Here is a 21057-nt window from a genome sequence, read left to right on the forward strand (position 1 = left end):
CCCTACAGTATGTGATATTAGTAGTAGTAAGATTTGTTCAATAAACAATGTATTTGTTTTGGCTGTCAATAATAATATTGTCAAAACAATCCTTCCACTATGCTAAATATTTTGGCGAATAGTGTGTTTAGATGAAGAATTGTTTGATATAGTGAGTATGTCTTGCCACTACACTGAGGAAATCCTTTGAAAATATGTGGTTAAAATAAAACTGAGAAATAACTTAATTTTCAGGCATAGTTTTCAAATTGGACATGTGTAATATGTAACATTTGCAACTAACTATTGTATAGCCTTCCTTTATCACAAATCTTTCCAGAAGAATAAGTACATGTAAAAATAAAACCAAAGAACACTTACCAATTAAAAGTAGCTCTGAGCTTTGGTACTGATTGGAATTAGTCTTTGAATCAGATAGTGCATCCAAGTTTGGTAACTTGTCTATATTCTGTTCGTTCAAAACAACACACTACTGTACATACTAACCAATCTGTTGGGCGTATGACGCTGTGCTGGCATTCATTATTTTTAAATGTTTAGTATTGGTTTACATTCCATAATGCATGAATGGTCATTTTGGTGTTTACGAAAGGAATTAATGTTTGTTTTTCAGTGGCCTATTCAGTATTAGTTATTCAGAAGGAAGCAAGCAGGGCTCATAAATGGGGATCATCTCAACATCGACCCCTAATTACTAACATTTCGGGTGTGTGAATAGGGTGCGTGAATAGGGTGCACCATGCATAGGTTGGTAGGGTACACTCTGTGCATAGAATGCACCCTAGTAATAGTGTGTACTCTATTCATAAAGTACACCCTGAAAGCAGAATGGTATTTCATTTCATTTCATTTATTTTGTCTCCATAAAAGGAAAGGAATTAATGTTTGTTTTTCAGTGGCCTATTCAGTATTAGTTATTCAGAAGGAAGCAAGCAGGGCTCATAAATGGGGATCATCAGGGTGCACCATGCATAGGTTGGTAGGGTACACTCTGTGCATAGAATGCACCCTAGTAATAGTGTGTACTCTATTCATAAAGTACACCCTGAAAGCAGAATGGTATTTCATTTCATTTCATTTATTTTGTCTCCATAAAAATACAATATAAAAAAACGTGGACAAAGAACAAGAAAACATCACACAAAACCAGGCAGAGACAGGACTCCTAAAAAGCAAACCTAATCACTATCTAGTAGGTCTCCTAACCTTGTGTGCTTATTTTTCAGTTGTTTGGTGTGTAGTGCAAACTCATTTTCAGCTGCTGGTGCAACATCATGTACTTCTTGCCCAGACACTCACTATTCACATGCAGGCTCTAGTAACTGTACAGTTAGACAGGCTTGCAAACAGGACGATTATTTTCAAACTAAAGCGCCTTGTAATGCTCAAAGCAAGGTAATGCCAACATTATCTCAAAATTTGTATTATTATTATTTATTATGGATATGATGATGTCATTTTTGGGCACATCACACTTTTTTTTTCAAACTTGTTTAGCTCTGTCTACACTATCAAACTAGTTTGACAAAAAAAGTTTGATGTGCCTAAATATGGTAGTGATATGCCCAAATATGGTAGTGATATGACATCATCGTGTCATATATGTCCATGTCCATATATGGGCACATCACATTTTTTTGTCACATAAAATTTGATAGTTTAGATAGAGCTTTAGATATTGTAGACAGAACTTTAGTGATGGAAACTTCAATTTCTTTTTTTCTTTCTACAGACAAAAACAGTTTACAAGTGGATTCAACCAAAGATTTGCAGGAGTGACATAACAGGAGCTACCCAGCTGCCGTCCGACAGTGGTGAAATTGACTGCCCTCCATGTAACCCCGGAATGACCTTTGTCAACAGCTCTACCTGCAATTTTTGTCCTAGGAACTACTACTCCAATGGAATAAATGGTACTTAAACTCTGTCAAGCTGTCAAATGTAATGTGCCCAAATATAGTAGTGATATGTCCAAACCTTAATGTCCATATGGACACATCACATTTTGTTGTCACATAAAGTTTGATAGTGTAGACAGAGCTTTACTTGCTTACTTTTTTATATATTTTACTTATTATTGATTAAAATTGAACACCCCCTCCCCCCTCCCCTCATCTCCACACAACAATAGCTCCCTCTACTGTGGGAATTTACTAAGCTGCCAACAAATGTGAGAGCTCCACTGCAACAAATGCATTTTTTAGTTCATCTGTAAAAATTGCCAATTTTATTGTGGATTCAAAGCCTATAAAAATGTTTAGGTAGTAGACCCAGAGACAGCGCCCTCTATATTGGGAATTGCTACGCTTTAAAATACGTCAAAAATTCGTAATAAAAGAGGGTGTGAATATGTATCATTTTATTTAATTTTTTTATTATTTTATGTTTTTGTTTCAGAGTGCAAAAAATGCGAGGGCTCCACAGCACCCGAGTATGGCATGTCTTTCACATCCTGGAATTACATGCCTCCAAATATGGAGGCAACCTGTCTGAGCATGTACGGTAAGTGTTGTTATGGTAACATCAGGCAAATATACAACTTCTGTTGGTGTCAATGTCATTTAAACATTTTCCTTTTTAATAGTTGATTATTAATTAAACAACTAGACTGATTTATTGTTTAATTAAAAGAAAGCTGATAGCGCCCTCTACGTTGTTAGTATGAGATACAGATATTTTTCATGATGCTCCCTATGTTTAAAATGAGTAAGATGATAGCGCCCTCTACTTTGTTAGCATAAGATACAGATATTACATAATGTTCCCTATGTTTTAAATGATGAAGGTGATAGCGTCCTCTACATTGTTAGCATAAAATAGAGAGGTAATAAGTGTATGCTTGTGTCTGTTTTAAACGAAAAGGCAATAGTGCCCTCTATATTGTTAGCATAAGATAGAGCAGCTATACAGTAAGTGCTGCCTTGTTTGTTTTAAACCAAAAGGTTATAGCCCCCTCTACATTGTTGGCTATCATAGTCTTTGCTTAAATATAATAATTAATTTGAATTCACCTCACTAGGAAATGGTTGTGCTACTGATGATGGATGGGCTCTATCTGACAATCACATACACAGTGGACAAGGTCACTCGGACGATGTATACCTTGTACTTAGCATCTCCACGGCTGGATTCCGTTCGAAAGAGGGCTACTTTAACGGGGGCGCCATTGAAGTTGGGACGGTGAAGTTTGAATTTGAGTTACAGTGCGTTGGAGATTGTTTGTTGTTTTTCCTCGAGGAAGATTACAAGTCAACCGTAATTGAATCATGGGAAGGCGCTCAGAATCGCACAACATACATGTAAGTAGTAATCAAATAATAATGTTGTCATTGTCTTCATTGTCCAGATTATCATTGTTGATATTATCATCACTTATCATTTGGTTGTCATCATTATCTGTTGTAGTCATCATCATCATTTCATATCTTATGAAATTGTCATCATTTTATCGTTATTGATTGGATGATCGCATCACATGATCATCATTGTCATAATTGTTATCATTGTCGTCATTGTCATAATTGTTATCATTGTTATCATTATCGTCATCATTGTCATGATTGTTGTCATTCTCATAATTGTTATCATTTTCATAATTGTTATCATTTTCATAATTGTCATCATTGTCATCATTGTTGTCATTCTCATAATTGTCATCGTTGTCATAATTGTCATCGTTGTTATCATTGTCATAATTGTTATCATTGTCATAATTGTTATCATTTTCATAATTGTTATCATTGTCATAATTGTTATCATTTTCATAATTGTTATCATTGTCATAATTGTAATGTCATCATTGTCATACTCTTATCTTATTTAGTAACTGACATAGATAAATATATATATTTTTTCATGTATGTATTATTATTATTATTTACTCTAAAATATCATGAAATTCAAATTTAGAGACCATATGACCAACCGTCTTGAATTTGTGGCATACTACAAAATTATAAATGATTTATTGATGGGTTTATAAGGATATTTGTATATTTGTCTCAATCTTGTAGGTTAACTAAATGTTATTAAATGCAGCAGAATTGCCTACGATATCAGATATCCACAGAAGAGCGCTTCTTTAAATGTGTTGGTTATCTTGATTGTTCCTGTTTGCACTAACAGGTATACCTCGTCATTCTTAGTTAAGTGTACTATAGCAGTCGCACTACAGGAATCATCATTATCGTTTGTTGTACCGACCATTTCAGCTATGTTACCTGTCCCAGCCTTGATATACACCTGAAAATTATTGATGGTTTGGATTTTAAACACAGTCGCAGCGAAGAAGTATAATCCGTTTGTTGGCGCTTTGAATTTGCCAGTATTTATGTTCATAGCGCTACCTTCGTTTCTCTGTAGTGAGTTAAACGTGACGATCAAGTTTGGAGATATTGGACCGTACGTCTTTAGACTATGCTGACGAGCTGAAAAGAAGACTCTGGTTGGTTGTTCTGCAGATCCCTTTTGACCTTTCTGACCTTCATCTCCAGCAAAAGCTGATGATCCTATTGGTCCTGGTGGTCCTTTAATCCCTGTAAAACCTATGTACCCTTTAGCACCCGGTAATCCCCTTTCTCCTTTTTCACCAACACCAGGTCCACGTTGACCAATATCTCCAATTGTACCTTTCTCTCCGATATCGCCCGCGTCTCCCTTTTGACCTCTGCTGCCCTGTGGTCCGTGGATTCCTTCCAGACCATTGGTTCCTTCAATTCCTTCGTAACCGGGCGGACCTTCGACTCCAGGGTGACCCATCAGTCCACGAATCCCTTTCCTTCCTTTGACGCAGCAAGCATGACAGGCTGGTGTGTTTTTAAAGCTTTCTACGTCTCCCGGTTGTACCGTTGGTGGCGCCTGACTATCAACAATCGAAGAAACGAGTAACAATACTGTGATGCATGTGAACGTGTCATGTAGCATGGTCATACACTTTTCCGTCATCATCTTTAGCGTCTTTTGTTAACTGGAAAAAAAGAAGAACTGCTAATACCATATTGACATAATGATGTCATATCACTACCATATCTGGGCATATTACTACCATATTTGGGCACATCACATTTTTTTGTCAAACTAGTTTGATAATGTAGACAAAGCTTTATACCATACATGAGGAAAACTATGTTGATGATATGATATTAAACAGAAGTCATTGTATGCATTCAGTTCTGTTAAATTCCATTGAGAGTGTGCATTGAATTAAATAGTACAATTTTGATGAAAGAAAATAATATTGAAACAGTACTGTATATAAAGGATTGAATAGTATTGAATATAAAAAGCAATATTTAAGTTTCAATCATACAACAAAATTAAGAATTACTAAAATCTGATAAAAATTTAAATATTTCAATTCTCTGTAAATTACTATATGTTTCTACTTATAATATTGTTAACTTGATTCTTTAACACATTTAGGCATTTTTTAATATTATTAAACGATTTTTAAAACATTATTTTTATTCTAGTTGATGAAAGCATATTGTTTCAATGTCCCTGTGCACATTTTGTTTTTTTAATGTTTAACTGTAGAATAACATTTTACATAAAAATCATTTTGAAATTGACTTCTGATAGTACTCAAAATATAATTGTTTTAACGATTAATCATTAGTTCTAATTTACATTTACCAATATTTTGACATAAAAAGTTCAGCATATCAATTTGTCTAGGTACTTGAAATGATATACCCGCTAAACATAATTCCTTCACCCTCAGATAGTATTAATTGAGTGTTTTCTTTAACTGTGAGATAAACGATATCATCCACGTTTAACGGCAGTATAACCGAAGCGCTCGTTGTGTCCGTACTATTCTCATTCCCTCCGCTCATCAATACGACGTCCTCTAGATTTTTCTTCAGGAAAACTCCAAAATCGTCAATACCAATTTGTCGGTAAATCGTAGACACAAAATGATAGATACCATTAACAGGTGCAGTGAATATACCAGTAACAGCATTCATGTCGTCGCCTTCGTTGGTATAAACCCGGTCGTATATGACTGTAATTTGCGTATTATCGGCGTGGATTATCCCTTTATTAAGTTGCATGGAAAAGAAACATCTTGTTGATAATGCTGGGTCTCCCATATCGCCTTGACTACCTTTATCTCCTTTTGTTCCTTTTAAACCTTGAGGTCCTTTTGGACCAGGCGTTCCCGGTATACCAAAACTACCTTTCGCACCTTTAGCGCCAGACTCGCCTTTTATTCCGGAACCGTGTCCAGGGTGTCCGGTATCGCCTCTGTAACCTTTTACTCCGACATCTCCTAATTCTCCTTTCACGCCAGTCTCTCCGTTTTCTCCTTGTATTCCATTTTGTCCGTCTATTCCTGGGTATCCACTATATCCCATGGTGCCAGGTGGGCCTGTAGGTCCTCGCTGTCCACTGATTCCTGGTTCTCCTTTGTAGCAACATCGGAAGCAACCGGAAGTGTCGACATCACGACCTTGTCCGCCAGGATAGTTGACGGTAAATATGGCAAAGAAGAGAAGAAGGCAGCACCAGTACGTGTCGCTCATTTCTCAAAGCTCTGTTGAATGCTAAAAAAGACGAATATGAAATGATGTCTGAGACTTTGTTTATATCTTGTAGTAGTAGCTGTAAATTGAAGAATTTCAAAGTGGTATTGATTTTTACAATTTATTGCATTATACATTATTTATGTAGACTGTTGTAAAGAACAATTCCAACGTTTTAATCATTTGAGACCCAATGTATTCAACCTTGTTTTTGTTTCTTTACTATTATATTATATTAATTATAATATACTATTAGTTATGATCATCAGTAATTCTGTTATCTTTTTCTTCAGTATCCCTATATTTTAATTCTGTGATCTTATACTTAGTTTAACTATACTATAAATAGTTAATATATAAATAATATAAAATAATTAAACTTTCAAAGAATTGCATTTAGCTTCTGAAGTTTTTAGATTTTGATATTTTTATTAGTACACTGGAAAAAATGTAATTTCACATTCAAAAAATTATGTGAATAAAAGAAATATGGTTTTATATAGTCGTATAACAATTCATTTTACATTTATAAATTTACTTATTCCAAAATTTAAATAATAAAAATAAAATTTAATGAATTTTGAGTCCGGAGAAGAAAGTATACCCATTTCCAAGCAGGGTTCCAGGATATGCCAACTGAAGCCATACAAACTCTGATTTACGTAAATCCACAACCGCGGTCATTGTTGCCGAATCGGACGATGTACCTTGATCTTCCGTAGCGGCAAGGACTTCAAAATTTTTGTACAAAAGTGCTGCAACATACTGCGAAGTAGCTAATTTGTGAACGGTAAAACTGAATAAATACGTTCCATCTGAGGGAGCTTCAAAAATGTACTCATTCTCGTTCCAGCCCTTTTCTTCGTTGACTACGACCATGTCAAATGGGATGACGTTTGATAATCTCCTACCACCAGGATTGAATAAAACTGGACCGCCTACGTCGACTAATTGCCGTTTTTGCCTGCTTATTGTTGAATCTTCCGTCAGGTTTTTCTCGTCTATCGATCGTTTAGCAATTCGTTCATCAAAGATGAACAATTGTTCTTGTTGGGCTACAAAATTTTGCGTTTGTTTTACAAAGAATGCTGGAACTGGAGTGGCAGCGCTAGGTCCTTTTCCACCTTTTTTGCCCTTTTCACCTTTTGACCCTTGAACTCCTTGATCGCCAGAACGTCCCTCACTTCCTCTAGTACCTAACTCGCCTTTTGCACCTCTTTGTCCAGGATCACCTTTCAGATTCACACCACCAGCTGTTGGTATGCCAACTTCTCCTCTTTCTCCTTTCGGGCCTCTTTCGCCTTTTCGACCTTTAAATCCCATGCTACCAACTTCACCTTTTGCCCCTGGTTCACCATGCAATCCGTGAATTCCAGGAGCTCCAGGCACACCTTGGCTTCCAGGTAAACCCTGGTTTCCAGGACTTCCAGAGTCTCCTCTTTCGCAACAAACTGGACAATGCGGAAAGGTCATTACTTCTTGAATCTCTTGTGCGGTTGTCTGAAGGAACAGGAGGAGGATGACGAGTAAAGAGATGCCGCAATGTGCCGCCATCTGCAGAAAGATTGAAGAACATTGATAACCTGGTTGTTCTCTTTTCAAGTAGAATGCAAAATGTTTATATTTTTATCAATCATTATTTTGTCAACAATTACTGTACAATAAATAAGAGAACTCACTTTACTAATGAATGTATTTTAATTGAAATCCTGTGTTTCTAATTAGTAATTCAATCATGCCAAAAATAGACATCATTTTATCAAATAAGCATCAGAATATGAAAATATATTGGTTTCACATTATATAGATTAAAAGTTGCAAAATATTATTCAATTATTACAATGCAATTTTTTACAATCTCTCCTCCCCCTCCCACATTTTTCCCCTGGCAATATCTATGTACTGTTTTTATACTGCATAACATTGGAACTGCTCATTAATTTTTATTTAGAGTAGGGAACATACTGTAGGTTTATATTGTTTTTTTGTGTTACTCCATAGATTAATAGCAATATGGGTATTGTGTAGTATTTGCCATAATGTTTCCTGCCTGCTCAGTGAGTGATAGTTTGTAGGTTCAAGTGGAGATTGTATTAAATTGTATTGAATTTAGATCTATATTCTTAAATTTGTACATTGTTATTAATTATTATACTTGTACTTTTTTATGAATATACTTTACAAAATATAATGACGTTAAACATCCTACAGTATTGTGTCTTCTTACAATAACCTTAATCCCATGTGGGATACTGTGGCCGTATTCACCGTTCGTACTTAGGCTAAGGGAAACACTTTTACCCTTAAAATTAAAAATATTCAATGTAATTTAAGGAAAATACTTTAACTTAAGTGAAACTCTATTTAAGAGAAATATCTCACTTAAGTGTGATTGGTGAATATGACCAACCTGTAGTATAGAGAGAGATTGGGTTAAGTTAATAATATATAGGAGGTATGGTATAGACCTGTTGCTGTCAGCAGACAAGATACAGCAGGATGTTTAATGTTGCTAGGCTTGTCACCATACAAGAATCTGCTGCAACATAAACAGCACATTTTAGTCATCCATAATCAAGTAACCTGTAAAAGTACTTGTCATTATTTTTGATTCACCAATGTTTATACTTGAACCTTGAGCAAGTTCTACATACACACTTTCACCTTTATCTAAATGATATATAACACTTAGGGTGATCGAATCCATTTCATCGCGATTGGACATAGAGTGAGTAGCAAGATAGATTTTTATTTGTGAAGTAGTTAGCTTTACAAGTGATGTGTGTTGGGAAATCGTTAACCTTTGGCTGATGGAAGCAGAGAAGAAGTATGTTCCCGAAACGGGGGCGGTATATTTACCGTTAGAACGATCATAATCATTGCCTGTGTTGAAGTGGTCTCTATTAAATACAATTATTTGATCTTCTGCGGCTTTAATTTCTCTACCAGAATAACCAGCAAAGAAAGAGGTTGGATTGCTGACGCGACGCTTTCCAGTGTCTCCTGGGCTTCCTGGATTTCCTTTCTTTCCTTTACTGCTACTAAAACCTTTATTTCCTTTATTCCCTTCCTCTCCTTGATCTCCTTCTTCTCCCATGTCTCCTTTATCTCCATCCCAGCGTCCTTCTGGGCCAGACAATCCACTCGGACCTTTCTCGCCTTTTTCTCCAACTACTCCAATGTCACCTATCAATCCTTGTTCCCCTTTCAAGCCAGGTGGCCCGATAAATCCAGGTATTCCATGTATTGCAGGCAAGCCAGGTTTTCCTGGTGTCCCTGTGAAACCGGCAATACCAGGTGGTCCAGTAGCCCCCTTGAGACAGCAGGCAATGCAGGCTTCTTGTGCTAGTGTTTGTTGAGCTAGTAGGAGGCTCAGAATTATTGTGACGGCGTTCATATTTTGCGGCATCTGCCTGCAATGTAGTAAGTAGCAAGGGTGTTTTTATTAGTGTCTACCCCACATTATTAGTAACATGTTATATTTTTATGAGTCATACATATTTTCCTTTATACAAATTACTTTATGGTTGGTATGGTTGAGTACCATACTAGGTGAGCCCTAAGTACTTCAAAATAGAGTAGCTAGAATCATTCTTTATGCTGATATGTACACCCCTATAACAGAATTGATGTCCTCACTAAAATGGAAGAGTGTCCATGACAGATGGGAAAATGATTTATTAATTATGCTATTTAAATGCCTACAGGGTTTACCACCATCTTATTTAACAAATCTATTCAAATTTATGGACACTTTTCACACAAAAAATACAAGAAGTCAATCAACTAAAACTCTAAATGTTCCAGCATGGAACAATATTTATGGAAAGAGAATGTTTAATTATAGAGCAACAAACCTTATGGAATAATCTTCCTGTACATATCCGTCAAAATTATGAGACATTTAGTGAAGTTTTATAGCTTTTACTTTTATTTTTCTTGTAATTATTCAAATCTGGACCTCTATGGAGACCAGTACTTGTGTATTGAAAGAGCTATTCCAGAATAAAGAAAGATTTGTATTGTATTGTACTATTTTTGTGAATTCCCCACCTAGGAAATTCAAACAAGATTGTGTACTTGCCACATATTTCCTTTACCAAAAGCATTTCATAATTAAATTTTTTTTAAATGAAATCAGAATTTGAAATGGCTTCTTTTGATTATTTTATCATAAAATTATTTGAAAGCTATTTAGTTATTTGATGGTACTACTACAATATTCCAAATGCACTGGTTAAGCTATAATATAATCAAATAATGTTAGAACTTTTTAAAAACCAATGATTGCAGAAAAAATAAATTATTACAGTGTTAATGATTTTATGTACAGTTTTATTTTAGTGTGTGTTCAGTTCATCTAATGTATGTCACCCTAAAAAAATGGTTGATGAATAGGCCATTTAATGTCATATATTATTATATTTACCTTATAAAACTTATAAAAAAATTGTCAAAGAATAAAACTGTTTGTTTTTTATTAATAAGCAAAATTATTATTTTTATATTAATTTTTTTGGGTGGGAGAGGGGGAAAAAGTGAATAACATAACATTACCATAATTCAAAATTTGATTTTATTCATCATTATTTTTAATGTTTTATGGGATAATAAATCATTTATCTTATTTTATTGAAATCTAAAATATACTGAAATTTCTTTCTAATTTATAAATATGACAAAAATGATTCCAAGAAATGTATTTTGAATCAATCACAAATAGATAGGTAGTTCATAACTTTTGTTTACATTTTGATTTACATTGTTTGCATAATATTGGTTATTGTTTGCAGTTTGTTGTAGGTCTCTAGTAATCGTCCATCAACAAATATCCCATGAAACTCGTCTGTCGCCTCGTATCGGTCAGAAGAGCTTGTTCGCGCGAGATTGTTATGAACACTTGATCTCCTCTAACGAGATGCATGAGGGCGTGCAACGTTGACGAATCCTCCAGTTCTTCGCTATCCATTTTCAAATAAGCGATGACTCGTTGAACCTTTGTAGTATACTCAAATATTTGTATACTAACTTGCAGTTGTGGAATTCTCTTGTACACTGTAGTTGAAAAGAAATAAGTTCCATTAGAAGGCGCTGTGTACTTTCCATAGTGACGCGAGTAATCATTGCCTTCATTTTCCATTACTAGATTAAATGGTACTACAAAATTGTCAGTTGAAGCCCAGACTCCCGCCCCATCAAATATTGCGTAAAATGAAGATGGATTTAACGCCCTTGGATGCCCGGGTGGGCCATCGTCACCTGTACGTCCATTGTGACCTTTGTTCCCCATGTCGCCACTATTACCAGAAGGCCCTTCCCATCCTGTGTTACCAATATCGCCAGCTTCTCCGTTATCACCGTGCCACACCCCATCTGGCCCTGGTGGCCCTAAGTATCCTTTGCTGCCTTTTATACCAGACGCACCTAGTTCGCCAACCAATCCTCGGTCTCCTTTTTCGCCTGAATAACCGTGCATACCGTGTTTACCAGGACGTCCAGGTATTCCACCTGGTCCTTCTACGCCGGGTATCCCATCAGGCCCTAGTAATCCAACCGTACCCGGTTCACAACAAGACGAGCAAGATGTTTGTGCGTGCGTTTGGACAGCTAACAGGAGGTTGCAGAGAATGAGTTGGATGTATGTTTTCATGGTTGAATGAGCAAGCGACCTGCAATGGTACCAATGAGGGCAGTGTTAGTCCGCCATGCTACTTTCATGTTGTCATATTCGTGTTCAGAGAAGGTCTGCACTATACCATGTATGAGTGTCTAATACCAAAATCATTTCAACTTGAAAACATCATTTTCATATAGTTCTGTTACGATGCTTCCTTGCCCAACTATTTTGTTCATTTTAATGTACTAATGCAAGTTAAGAATATTAAATGTTTTGTACTGTAAATACTTTTAAATTTATTTATTAAATGCTGAAGAATGATATAAATTAATACTAAATTTTATCTATATACAAAATTGTTTACCTAATGATACAATGTTATCTGTATAGTTGTAAAAAAGTTTTTTTGTTGTTTTTTTTAAATATTGTGATCAATGTTTGTGTTGATGAATATTAATTACAAAATGTTATTTTTTGGGATAAAATGTCAGTGCTAACCGTATTTCAGGAATAAATAAGGTGTACTTACACCAGTATCGTATAGAACTTATAACATTACTATATACAAACATACTTTTTAATATAATAAGCATACATTAGAAATGGGATTTCACCTCCTATAGTCAAACCAAATCTTCAACAACATTTTTTTGTAGAAACCTTATTTTGTAAAAGTACATTAATACCAATGATAAAATTGATGAAAATTATAATACATACAATGTACAGTATTTCATGAACATAACATTTTAAAATGTTATTTAAAATTACAGTACACCCCCTTTTATGGGACACCTTTGGGATCCAACCAAGTTTCCCTTTAGTAGGGTGTCTCCTGAATAGGAAAAAATTAAAATATTATTGTCCCTCATTAATTTCCAATGAGAGAGTACTGTCCCTGAATATGGGCACCCTAAAGACAGATTCTACTGTATTTAGGATGTATTTAAAGCTCTGTCTACACTCAAACTTTGTGTGACAAAAAAGTGTGATAGTGATATGGCCAAATATTGTAGTGATATGCCCAAATATGGTAGTGATATGACATCATCATGTCCATATAGGGCACATCACATTTTTTTGTCACATGAAGTTTGATAGTGTAAATAGAGCTTTATTCTACTAGTTTTTTTACTGGCATATTATATGCTGTATACTTTCAATGTATTTTGTTAACATTAATGACATGCCAAACTTTTCAATGTACATTTGAAATATTAATTTTTAAAACTTTTTTTATGATAAAATATATATTCACATTTGAAAGTCAACAAAGAACCAAAGTCTAAACAACATTATAATTTATGTTTAAAAAGACCGAATAAGTTAAATATCTAGAGATCAATTTTCTGTTATAGATTTAGCCTTTTTTTTATAATTTTTCTCGTACTCTTCTTTCCACTGTGATATAACATTTTATCAATAACAAAATATAATTATTCTTACCTTTAGTAAATGTTTTAAAATATTGATAGACCAATGCTGGAATAATAAATATATTTTGGGGTTACTGGAGCTAAAGTGTAACTGTTGTTCACCCCATGCAATCAAAGTTTTCTGTTAGCTATGTCTTGGTGTGAAGTAAACTTACAAAATTAATACCTCAATCCTAATTGGATAATTGTCTTAAAGGGGAGGAGCATAAGTTTATAAGAATGTTCCATTATGTTTACAGGTAAATATTTAGCATAATATTGATTAATATCTACATGTTGGGAATATAAATTGAAATTTCTTTTTTGGTGTACATTAACAAAAATATTTGGAATGGACTAATACCAATAATCTATTATAAATAAATATTTGTGAAATGGACTTGTAGCATTATTCAAAAAGTAGTAAAGCATAATATTTTTTGATTTAATAACTTGAATATAGGAAGTAATAACAATCTGTTTATCACTGTTAGAATCCTTGGATAGTTTTGCTAGATTACTTTCTTTATCAGATCACAACTTCTGTATTTTTCCAGGTAGCAATTGCCAATTGAATATATGACTTCCTTTGATATAGATTAACACGTTTTCTCCACTTATTCACACTATTTTGACTGGATTAGCTATCATTTTGTTACAAAATACAACAATTATTATTACATTACAGAATTTTAGAATAATATTAATAATAATGCACTGCTCTCACAGCATTTATTTGGTCCAATAAAACATATCGAAAATTCATTTTTGTACACTATCTTAAGAAACGAATAAATATATGAAAACAATATACACACCATACAAATTACACAAACGTTATCTTGAACTGGAACTGTATAACACCGTAACCAAAAAACAACAGCAAAATTGCAACAATCGAAGATTTAGACTATAATAATAAGTGCAATTGTGTAAGATATAAAGGAAGGATAAAAATGTCAATGCTCAAAGTAAAAGAACCTGTAATTTACAGAGCAACAAAAGAATGTTATCTTTTACCAACTAAAATTAGAACAAAAATAATAGTATCTATAAATTCAAAAAGTATATCAACTCAAATGTCATGGCTCGTTATAATTTTTCTTTACTTTTAAACCTTGTAACTGGACCATTTTGAAAAGCAGTACTACGTTACTGAAAATACAATCTAGTCAAAAGAAAGAATAAATAAATAAATATGAATCATGCATACTGCAGTATATAATAGTAAATAGGGAAACATATTGCTTGCCTATCCATCATACATCTTTAATTCAATTTGCATATTAAAATCTTGCAAAATTTGCAAATAAAATTAAAATCTGTACTATATTATGTCGTCTGGTAAAAGTTAAACCATTACAGATCCACTGTATGTGTTTTCAATATTGATTTATTAGGGGATCATTTAGAATAAAATGATCACCTATTGTTATTGTATAAAATCTTAAATATTATTTCATCTGTACAGTATTTTGTGTAATTATTTTGTTATGATATTATTTTATAATAATGATAAATTATTAAAATCATTAATATTGTTCATTGCTTAATCTAATTAATACATTTTTTTGGCTTTTTCCAGATATTCTGTAAACCAACAAAGTGAAAGAAGGTTCACATGGGCGTTCCAGAAAGCAGATTACGACAACTCTGATATTGCTGGTTCAAAATACCGCAACGACATGTAAGTAATTATATTCATTACCTATTGCTGCTGAATAAGCTATGCAATGTACTCTCTTTATAATATAACACACCTGGCATCATGTGTCATTTGGAATTAGCCCTATCTCACGGAAAAGTGATATCTAATGGTGATAATGAACGGTTCTAAGCTTTCGGTAAACAATTTTTGCCATGCGACGTTGCTGACTGATCGCACTCGGAAATCAACTTTCTTGTCTATCACTGTTCTACTATGCGTCTTAAGTTTTTTAATGGCATAGCTTCCCGGCCTAGCATTCGTCAATGATTTACGACGGACAACTTGAATAAAAGTAGGTGTGTTATAAAACCAATAATTATTAATGTTTTGTATTCCGGAGAGAATATTTCATTCGTTGAAAAATTGACTGCTGTATTTTCACACTTCAACTGATAAACATTAATTATTTGTACAGTATAATATGTGACGTTGTTTTTCCAAATTGTTCTTGTTGGTAGGGCTATTATTTACAGTATTGAGGTCACAAATACAGTAGATGGGGGAGCATCGTACTGTAAGGCTTGTCCTGTAGGCAGTGATATGGAAGGGTAAGTTTATTAATTAGAACAGCTTTGTGTTTGTAGTATATAGAATGAAAGCAATGCAGCATGCAATATAATGTAGACAATACCAATAGTGCATGCTATGGAATGCCAATTATTGAAAAATAGTACTAAATTGCATTTTATAATGTTATGGATATTCTATTGTTCTGTATATAATATAAATGACAATTAAACTGTTTTTATCATATTTGTTAAATTTTTAGATAAAATAAAATTTGGTTCAATTTTTCTCACTAGAATTGAAGCATTTATGCATATTATTTATTTCTCTGTTATTATTTTCGGAAAATTATATTAAGCATTAAAAAGTATGCAATGTCGCAAGATTCTTGATTCAAATTTAGTAATTAGTTTAAATTGATATATTATAATTAAAGGCAATAGCATGCTTGTGGCTTATTATATCCTGTATGTGCATGTGTTATATAAAACTGTCCTACAGCACTTGATGTGATCCTGAATGTGCATGTGTTATATAAAACTGTCCTACAGCACTTGATGTGAAAAGCTCCCTATATGCATGTATACACAGTTTCTTTTTTGGTCATTGAAAACTTGTGTGTGTGCCGCATTTTAACTCGCAATTTTGTTGTGAGTGTGAACGCACTGCTGTGCTATGCTGCTATTATGGAGCGTCCGATGACCTATGACCTGGCATTTGTTCTGTTGGTCCTAGAATCTACCATTACTGTTAACTATTAAATCAAGTGAGGAACACATCTTAATGTACAATGAATTACCATGATAGAACTACTGTAATTTCTAGGGGTCCTATGTCTATAAAATTACTCCCTAAATAATGAGTTAAATTTTGCAGACTAATTTTTTTCAATCATCAATTGGCATGAGAGATAATTCGTGTTTGTTTTATGTTTTTTTAAAATTATTCTCTTTACCTGGAAATTGAATAAAATAAATAAAAAAACCAAGAGCAACATGTAGGCATTGAGCGATGCATGGAACATACACTGTGCTCTGCGCAAATGCGTATAGGTTGCTGTGTGGGAACACATAATACTATTGCATGTCTAACATCCTAATCTATTTTACACACTGCTATAGCTGCATCCCATGCCCAGAAGGATACTACATTTCAAACAAAACTAACAAGTGTGAGCAGTGCCCTCCAAGTAAGTACACCTGTCTGTGTGTCCATTCCTTAGTTCATAGTGGCTTTTGAGTATACAAAAGGAGGTGATAAAAAAGGTACTATCAAACAATCGTTTAATAGTGCGTACTATTGCACGCCATGTGGCCCACATTCGTCCAATCAAATGACAGGAATTTATTTAGGTGTTATATAATGTATAATAAATAATGACGTAGTGCAAGTATAGTATCTAAAAATTTACGCTAAATTTATATGTCCATTTCTTTTTACAACCTGACTGAAGAGGTCACCCAGTATAAACAATAAATAAAAATATTTTATAGTAACACTGGATCTATAGCTCAATATACTTTTTTTTTTTAAACAAATAAATAAGAAGCTAAAAAACAAGATAAGGTGAGTGTGGGAAAACAAGTTCCCTAAGGTCATCCCGCCTTCCCAATCGGATTAAATTCCCATTTTACAGGAAAGTGAAGCCTCAATAGTATTATCCCTGTTACCTTGATAAAGGTGACCATTTAATCTGCTAGGAAAGTAGCAAGTCATCCAGGTGCCTAGATAATCAACACTTTTGACCATTTATATTACTACAAATAAAATAAATTAGTTTCATTTGTTGATAGTTATTATAATTAACAGACTTGATGGATCTAGCCTAGCTCTCAAATTGTAAAAAATATCAAATTTGTAAAAAAATTAATTTGTTTATTTATTATTTTCAATTCTCACCCCCTCATTTAAGGTCAATGGCATCCCATAATTGACCCAATTATTGTTCAATAAACATTCAATAAATTAACATTGGCACATATTGCCTTTAGGATAGAAGTTAATATTCAATATTTAGTAGATATATTAGAAAGTAAAGTTTGTGGTACACCATGGAGGAAAGGAAAGGAAATATGCAAGGTTGAGGATGTTTCAATACAGTAGTTATAAGCTTGAGGATGATAGTAGATGCCTTTACCTTTAAGCCTGTCTTCTGGAGTAATGCTAGGCATGGCACTGTATACACCATGCAAACAGTAAAATTGATCATGTAATAATGTAAAAAATGTTAGGTTATGATATTACCTCAAAAACTGGAGTAATGCTAGGCAAGAAAATTTAAAAAAACAATTAAACAAATTTATCTTCTCATTATTTCAAGAATGTTAGGTTATGATATTTAAATATATTTGTTTGTTTTGTTTTAAGATACATATTTACAGAATGCCCATCCATATGGTGAAGAGTCTTGCATCCCATGTGGTGAGGGACTGAAGACCTACAAGAACTCTGTCTGCTACGCTGACTGCCATTTGGTGTACGATTACAAACACTATGATCTAACAAGCTTGAATGGGTAAGTCAAAATGCTTAAAAAGTTCAATAAATGAAATCCAGTAGAACCTTTATTAAGTTTACACAATCAAACTTAATGTGACAAAAAAAATGTGATGTACCCATATATGGACATGATGATGTCGTATCACTACCATATTTGGGCATATCACAACCATATTTGGGCACATCACACTTTTTTGGTAAACTAGTTTGATAGTGTAGACAGAGCTTAAGAGGACACTGAGTTGTCTCACTCGTTTTTCATTATTCTTGCTCGATTACGATTTAACAGAAAATGTTTTTAATTTGAATTTCTTTTTAGTTTCCATTCCGTGTTGTCTGGTGCAAGTTTCTCAGCTAAGGGTACCAGATTCAATTCTTTATTTAACATCAGTCTGTGTGGAAATAATGGAGTTGGCACAGCATTGTGTAAAAACAATGTAACTATTCATTCAGAGGTAAGTCAACTTTCCCGGTATCGGACCCGGAAACTCTCCCAAACCCGAAAACTCTCCCAAACCGGGAAACTCTCCCAAACCCGGAAACTCTCCCAAACCTGGAAACTCTCCCAAACACGGAAACTCTCCCAAACCCAGGAACTCTCCCAAACCCAGAAACTCCCCCAAACCAGACTTTCCTTGAGGTCCAGAAGTTCCCACATTTTTTTTACCCATAAAAACATTTTTTTTTTTCTCGTCAACTCAGGAATGTCTAACATTGGGAGTTGACAGTATTGTGTTTACAGTTCAATGCTAAAATTAAATCATACTACTGTTATTTATCTATCTTTTGTATATTCTCTAGAAAACTGAGGATTTCGACGATGATGTAAAATCTTTGATCTGCCGTTCAACCATTATCCCATCCCCCACAGGGGAAGACGAGGCAACACTGTCTGCCCAGCCTGTCAGGTAGTAGCCTATAATGTTATTATCATATGAGTATTAATCCAATGTTTGAGTATAATAGTGATTCAGATTTCTAATAGATAGAAACTAATAAATGTTGAATTATACTCAGTATACCACTTTATCTAATCAAAATCAAGAAGAGCAGGATGTTTATATTTTATCATTTCTTTTCAGCATTGGTGATCAGCTGATAGGTCTGAATGATGCTATGGGTTTAGCTGGTATCACTAAGTCTGTGTTTCCTGAAAGTCCCTATGACATCCCAGACCTCAAGTTCTACTTTCATTCATCTGAGTGAGTAAAGAATAATTTTTTTTAAATTTTTTTTTCTATTTATACTGGGTAACTATTCTTCATGATGATCTAGTCCAGGACCCAGCTCACTGTGAGACTTTTGAATAGGATATTATAATGTACCAAGTTCTGTATTGTCCTCATATGCAATGTATATACACATTACCCAACAGCTTTACATCCCACCCTTAGGACGAGCCAATTAGTGTAAAGCATCGAAGCCATGCCTCTCACAGTCTGATATTCCTTACCATTATGTCATACTACTCTCTATAACAAATGTGTGTTAGTAGGCCTATAGCATGAACTGGTACATTATCATATATTACATTCATATTACTCATAGATCCACAAAAGCTTGCAAAAATGGCCGTTCAACAGAACTTATTTTGCGGTGCGATAAGAATGCAGATGGCCGTGGCGTTCTGCACCTTCCCGAAAAGTGTCCAGGTGGCACGTGTGATGGGTGCACATTCCATTTCCTGTGGATGACGGCCGCTGCTTGCCCGGAGTGTATGGAAGATGATTATTACGCAATCAAAGGTGAATGCTCCGCTGGCAAGCAGGTGAAACAATATGTATGGAATAGTACAAGGTAGGAATAAAGAAAAAATAAATAATTTTTTTAATGAAAAATTGTCTCTGCCCCAATTGCATCCACTAGCCTATCATAACTGATAATACATTCAACCCTAGGCATAGTCACTTAAATGTTGATCTGCCTTTACCTAAGACTGAATATAAAAAACATAGCCTTGCATATAAAGGTGCACTTGAATGGAACAACCTTGGTGTTGACATTCACTCGTCTATGACCCTAACATCACCCACAACATACACTTTATTAAAACTTTTAGATATATTTTTATATACTGTACATAATATTAATAATAATAATTTAATAATATAGGTATTTGTATAGCGCCAGAATCAACTAAACCGAAGTAAAAATCAAAGGCGTTTGTATTTAGATGTTAAAAAGATGCGTTTTAAGTTCTTTTTTAAAAATAGCAATAGATGTTGATTTAGTAATATGTCGAAGAAGAGAATTCCAAAGAGAAGCAGCAGAGAACATAAAAGATCAGCAACAAAGACAAGCAATATTGTAAAAACATTGTTGAAATTGTATTTGTATTTTTTATTTGTGCACGGCCCCAGGGAAGAACAACCATGTGTTGATCTGGGCCTCTGTGGTTAAATAAAGTTGAATTTAATAAATACTAATTTTGGTTAAATTTGCCCCCTATTGTTTATTTGTAGAGTGTGTCGTGATGGCGTTCCACTACCAGAGCCTATTACCAGTGTTTGTAGCATGATACCATGGTATGGCCAACTTGCTATCGCAGGCTTCGTATTCTCGCTCCTTGTACTTATAGTTATTGTAGTAGTTGTCTGGAAGCAGAATAAAACGTAAGTGATATAAACTTATATGCACTGGAATAATGACTAGATGAGATACTTGCCCCAAAGCGGGTTTCAAATCTTTAAAAGCTTCCCGGTACATTTCCAGTAATTTTGATACCCTAATGATTCTTGTGTGTGGACATTGTGAAGTATATGCCCGCCCATCATAAAGAAAGTG

At 34.2% G+C, this 21057-nt stretch overlaps 2 protein-coding genes across 3 annotated transcripts in view; one reads left to right on the forward strand and one right to left on the reverse strand.

The window, feature by feature from the left end:
* The window catches only part of LOC144855373 (endosome/lysosome-associated apoptosis and autophagy regulator family member 2-like), a 38028-nt gene that overhangs the window by 12506 nt on the left and 4465 nt on the right, over positions 1-21057 (forward strand). For both annotated transcript variants that reach the window (XM_078713221.1, XM_078713220.1), the window contains exons 7-19: positions 1227-1395; positions 1733-1913; positions 2398-2502; positions 3020-3299; positions 15145-15246; positions 15726-15815; positions 16896-16963; positions 18142-18289; positions 18593-18728; positions 19075-19181; positions 19356-19475; positions 19822-20070; positions 20736-20885. In XM_078713221.1, coding sequence (XP_078569347.1) covers positions 1227-1395; positions 1733-1913; positions 2398-2502; positions 3020-3299; positions 15145-15246; positions 15726-15815; positions 16896-16963; positions 18142-18289; positions 18593-18728; positions 19075-19181; positions 19356-19475; positions 19822-20070; positions 20736-20885 — 1905 coding nt within the window. The remainder of the gene's footprint in view (positions 1-1226; positions 1396-1732; positions 1914-2397; positions 2503-3019; positions 3300-15144; positions 15247-15725; positions 15816-16895; positions 16964-18141; positions 18290-18592; positions 18729-19074; positions 19182-19355; positions 19476-19821; positions 20071-20735; positions 20886-21057) is intronic.
* On the reverse strand, positions 5441-13700 carry LOC144856070 (uncharacterized). Its single transcript, XM_078714044.1, has 3 exons — positions 13591-13700; positions 7099-8081; positions 5441-6522 (listed from the first exon to the last, which is right to left on the reverse strand). Exons 2-3 carry the CDS (start codon positions 8079-8081, stop codon positions 5673-5675), a joined length of 1833 nt encoding a protein of 610 aa, XP_078570170.1. The 5' UTR covers positions 13591-13700; the 3' UTR covers positions 5441-5672.

This window comes from Antedon bifida, chromosome 11 (assembly GCF_963402885.1).
Source record: "Antedon bifida chromosome 11, ecAntBifi1.1, whole genome shotgun sequence".
Classification (NCBI taxonomy): Eukaryota; Metazoa; Echinodermata; class Crinoidea; order Comatulida; family Antedonidae; genus Antedon; species Antedon bifida.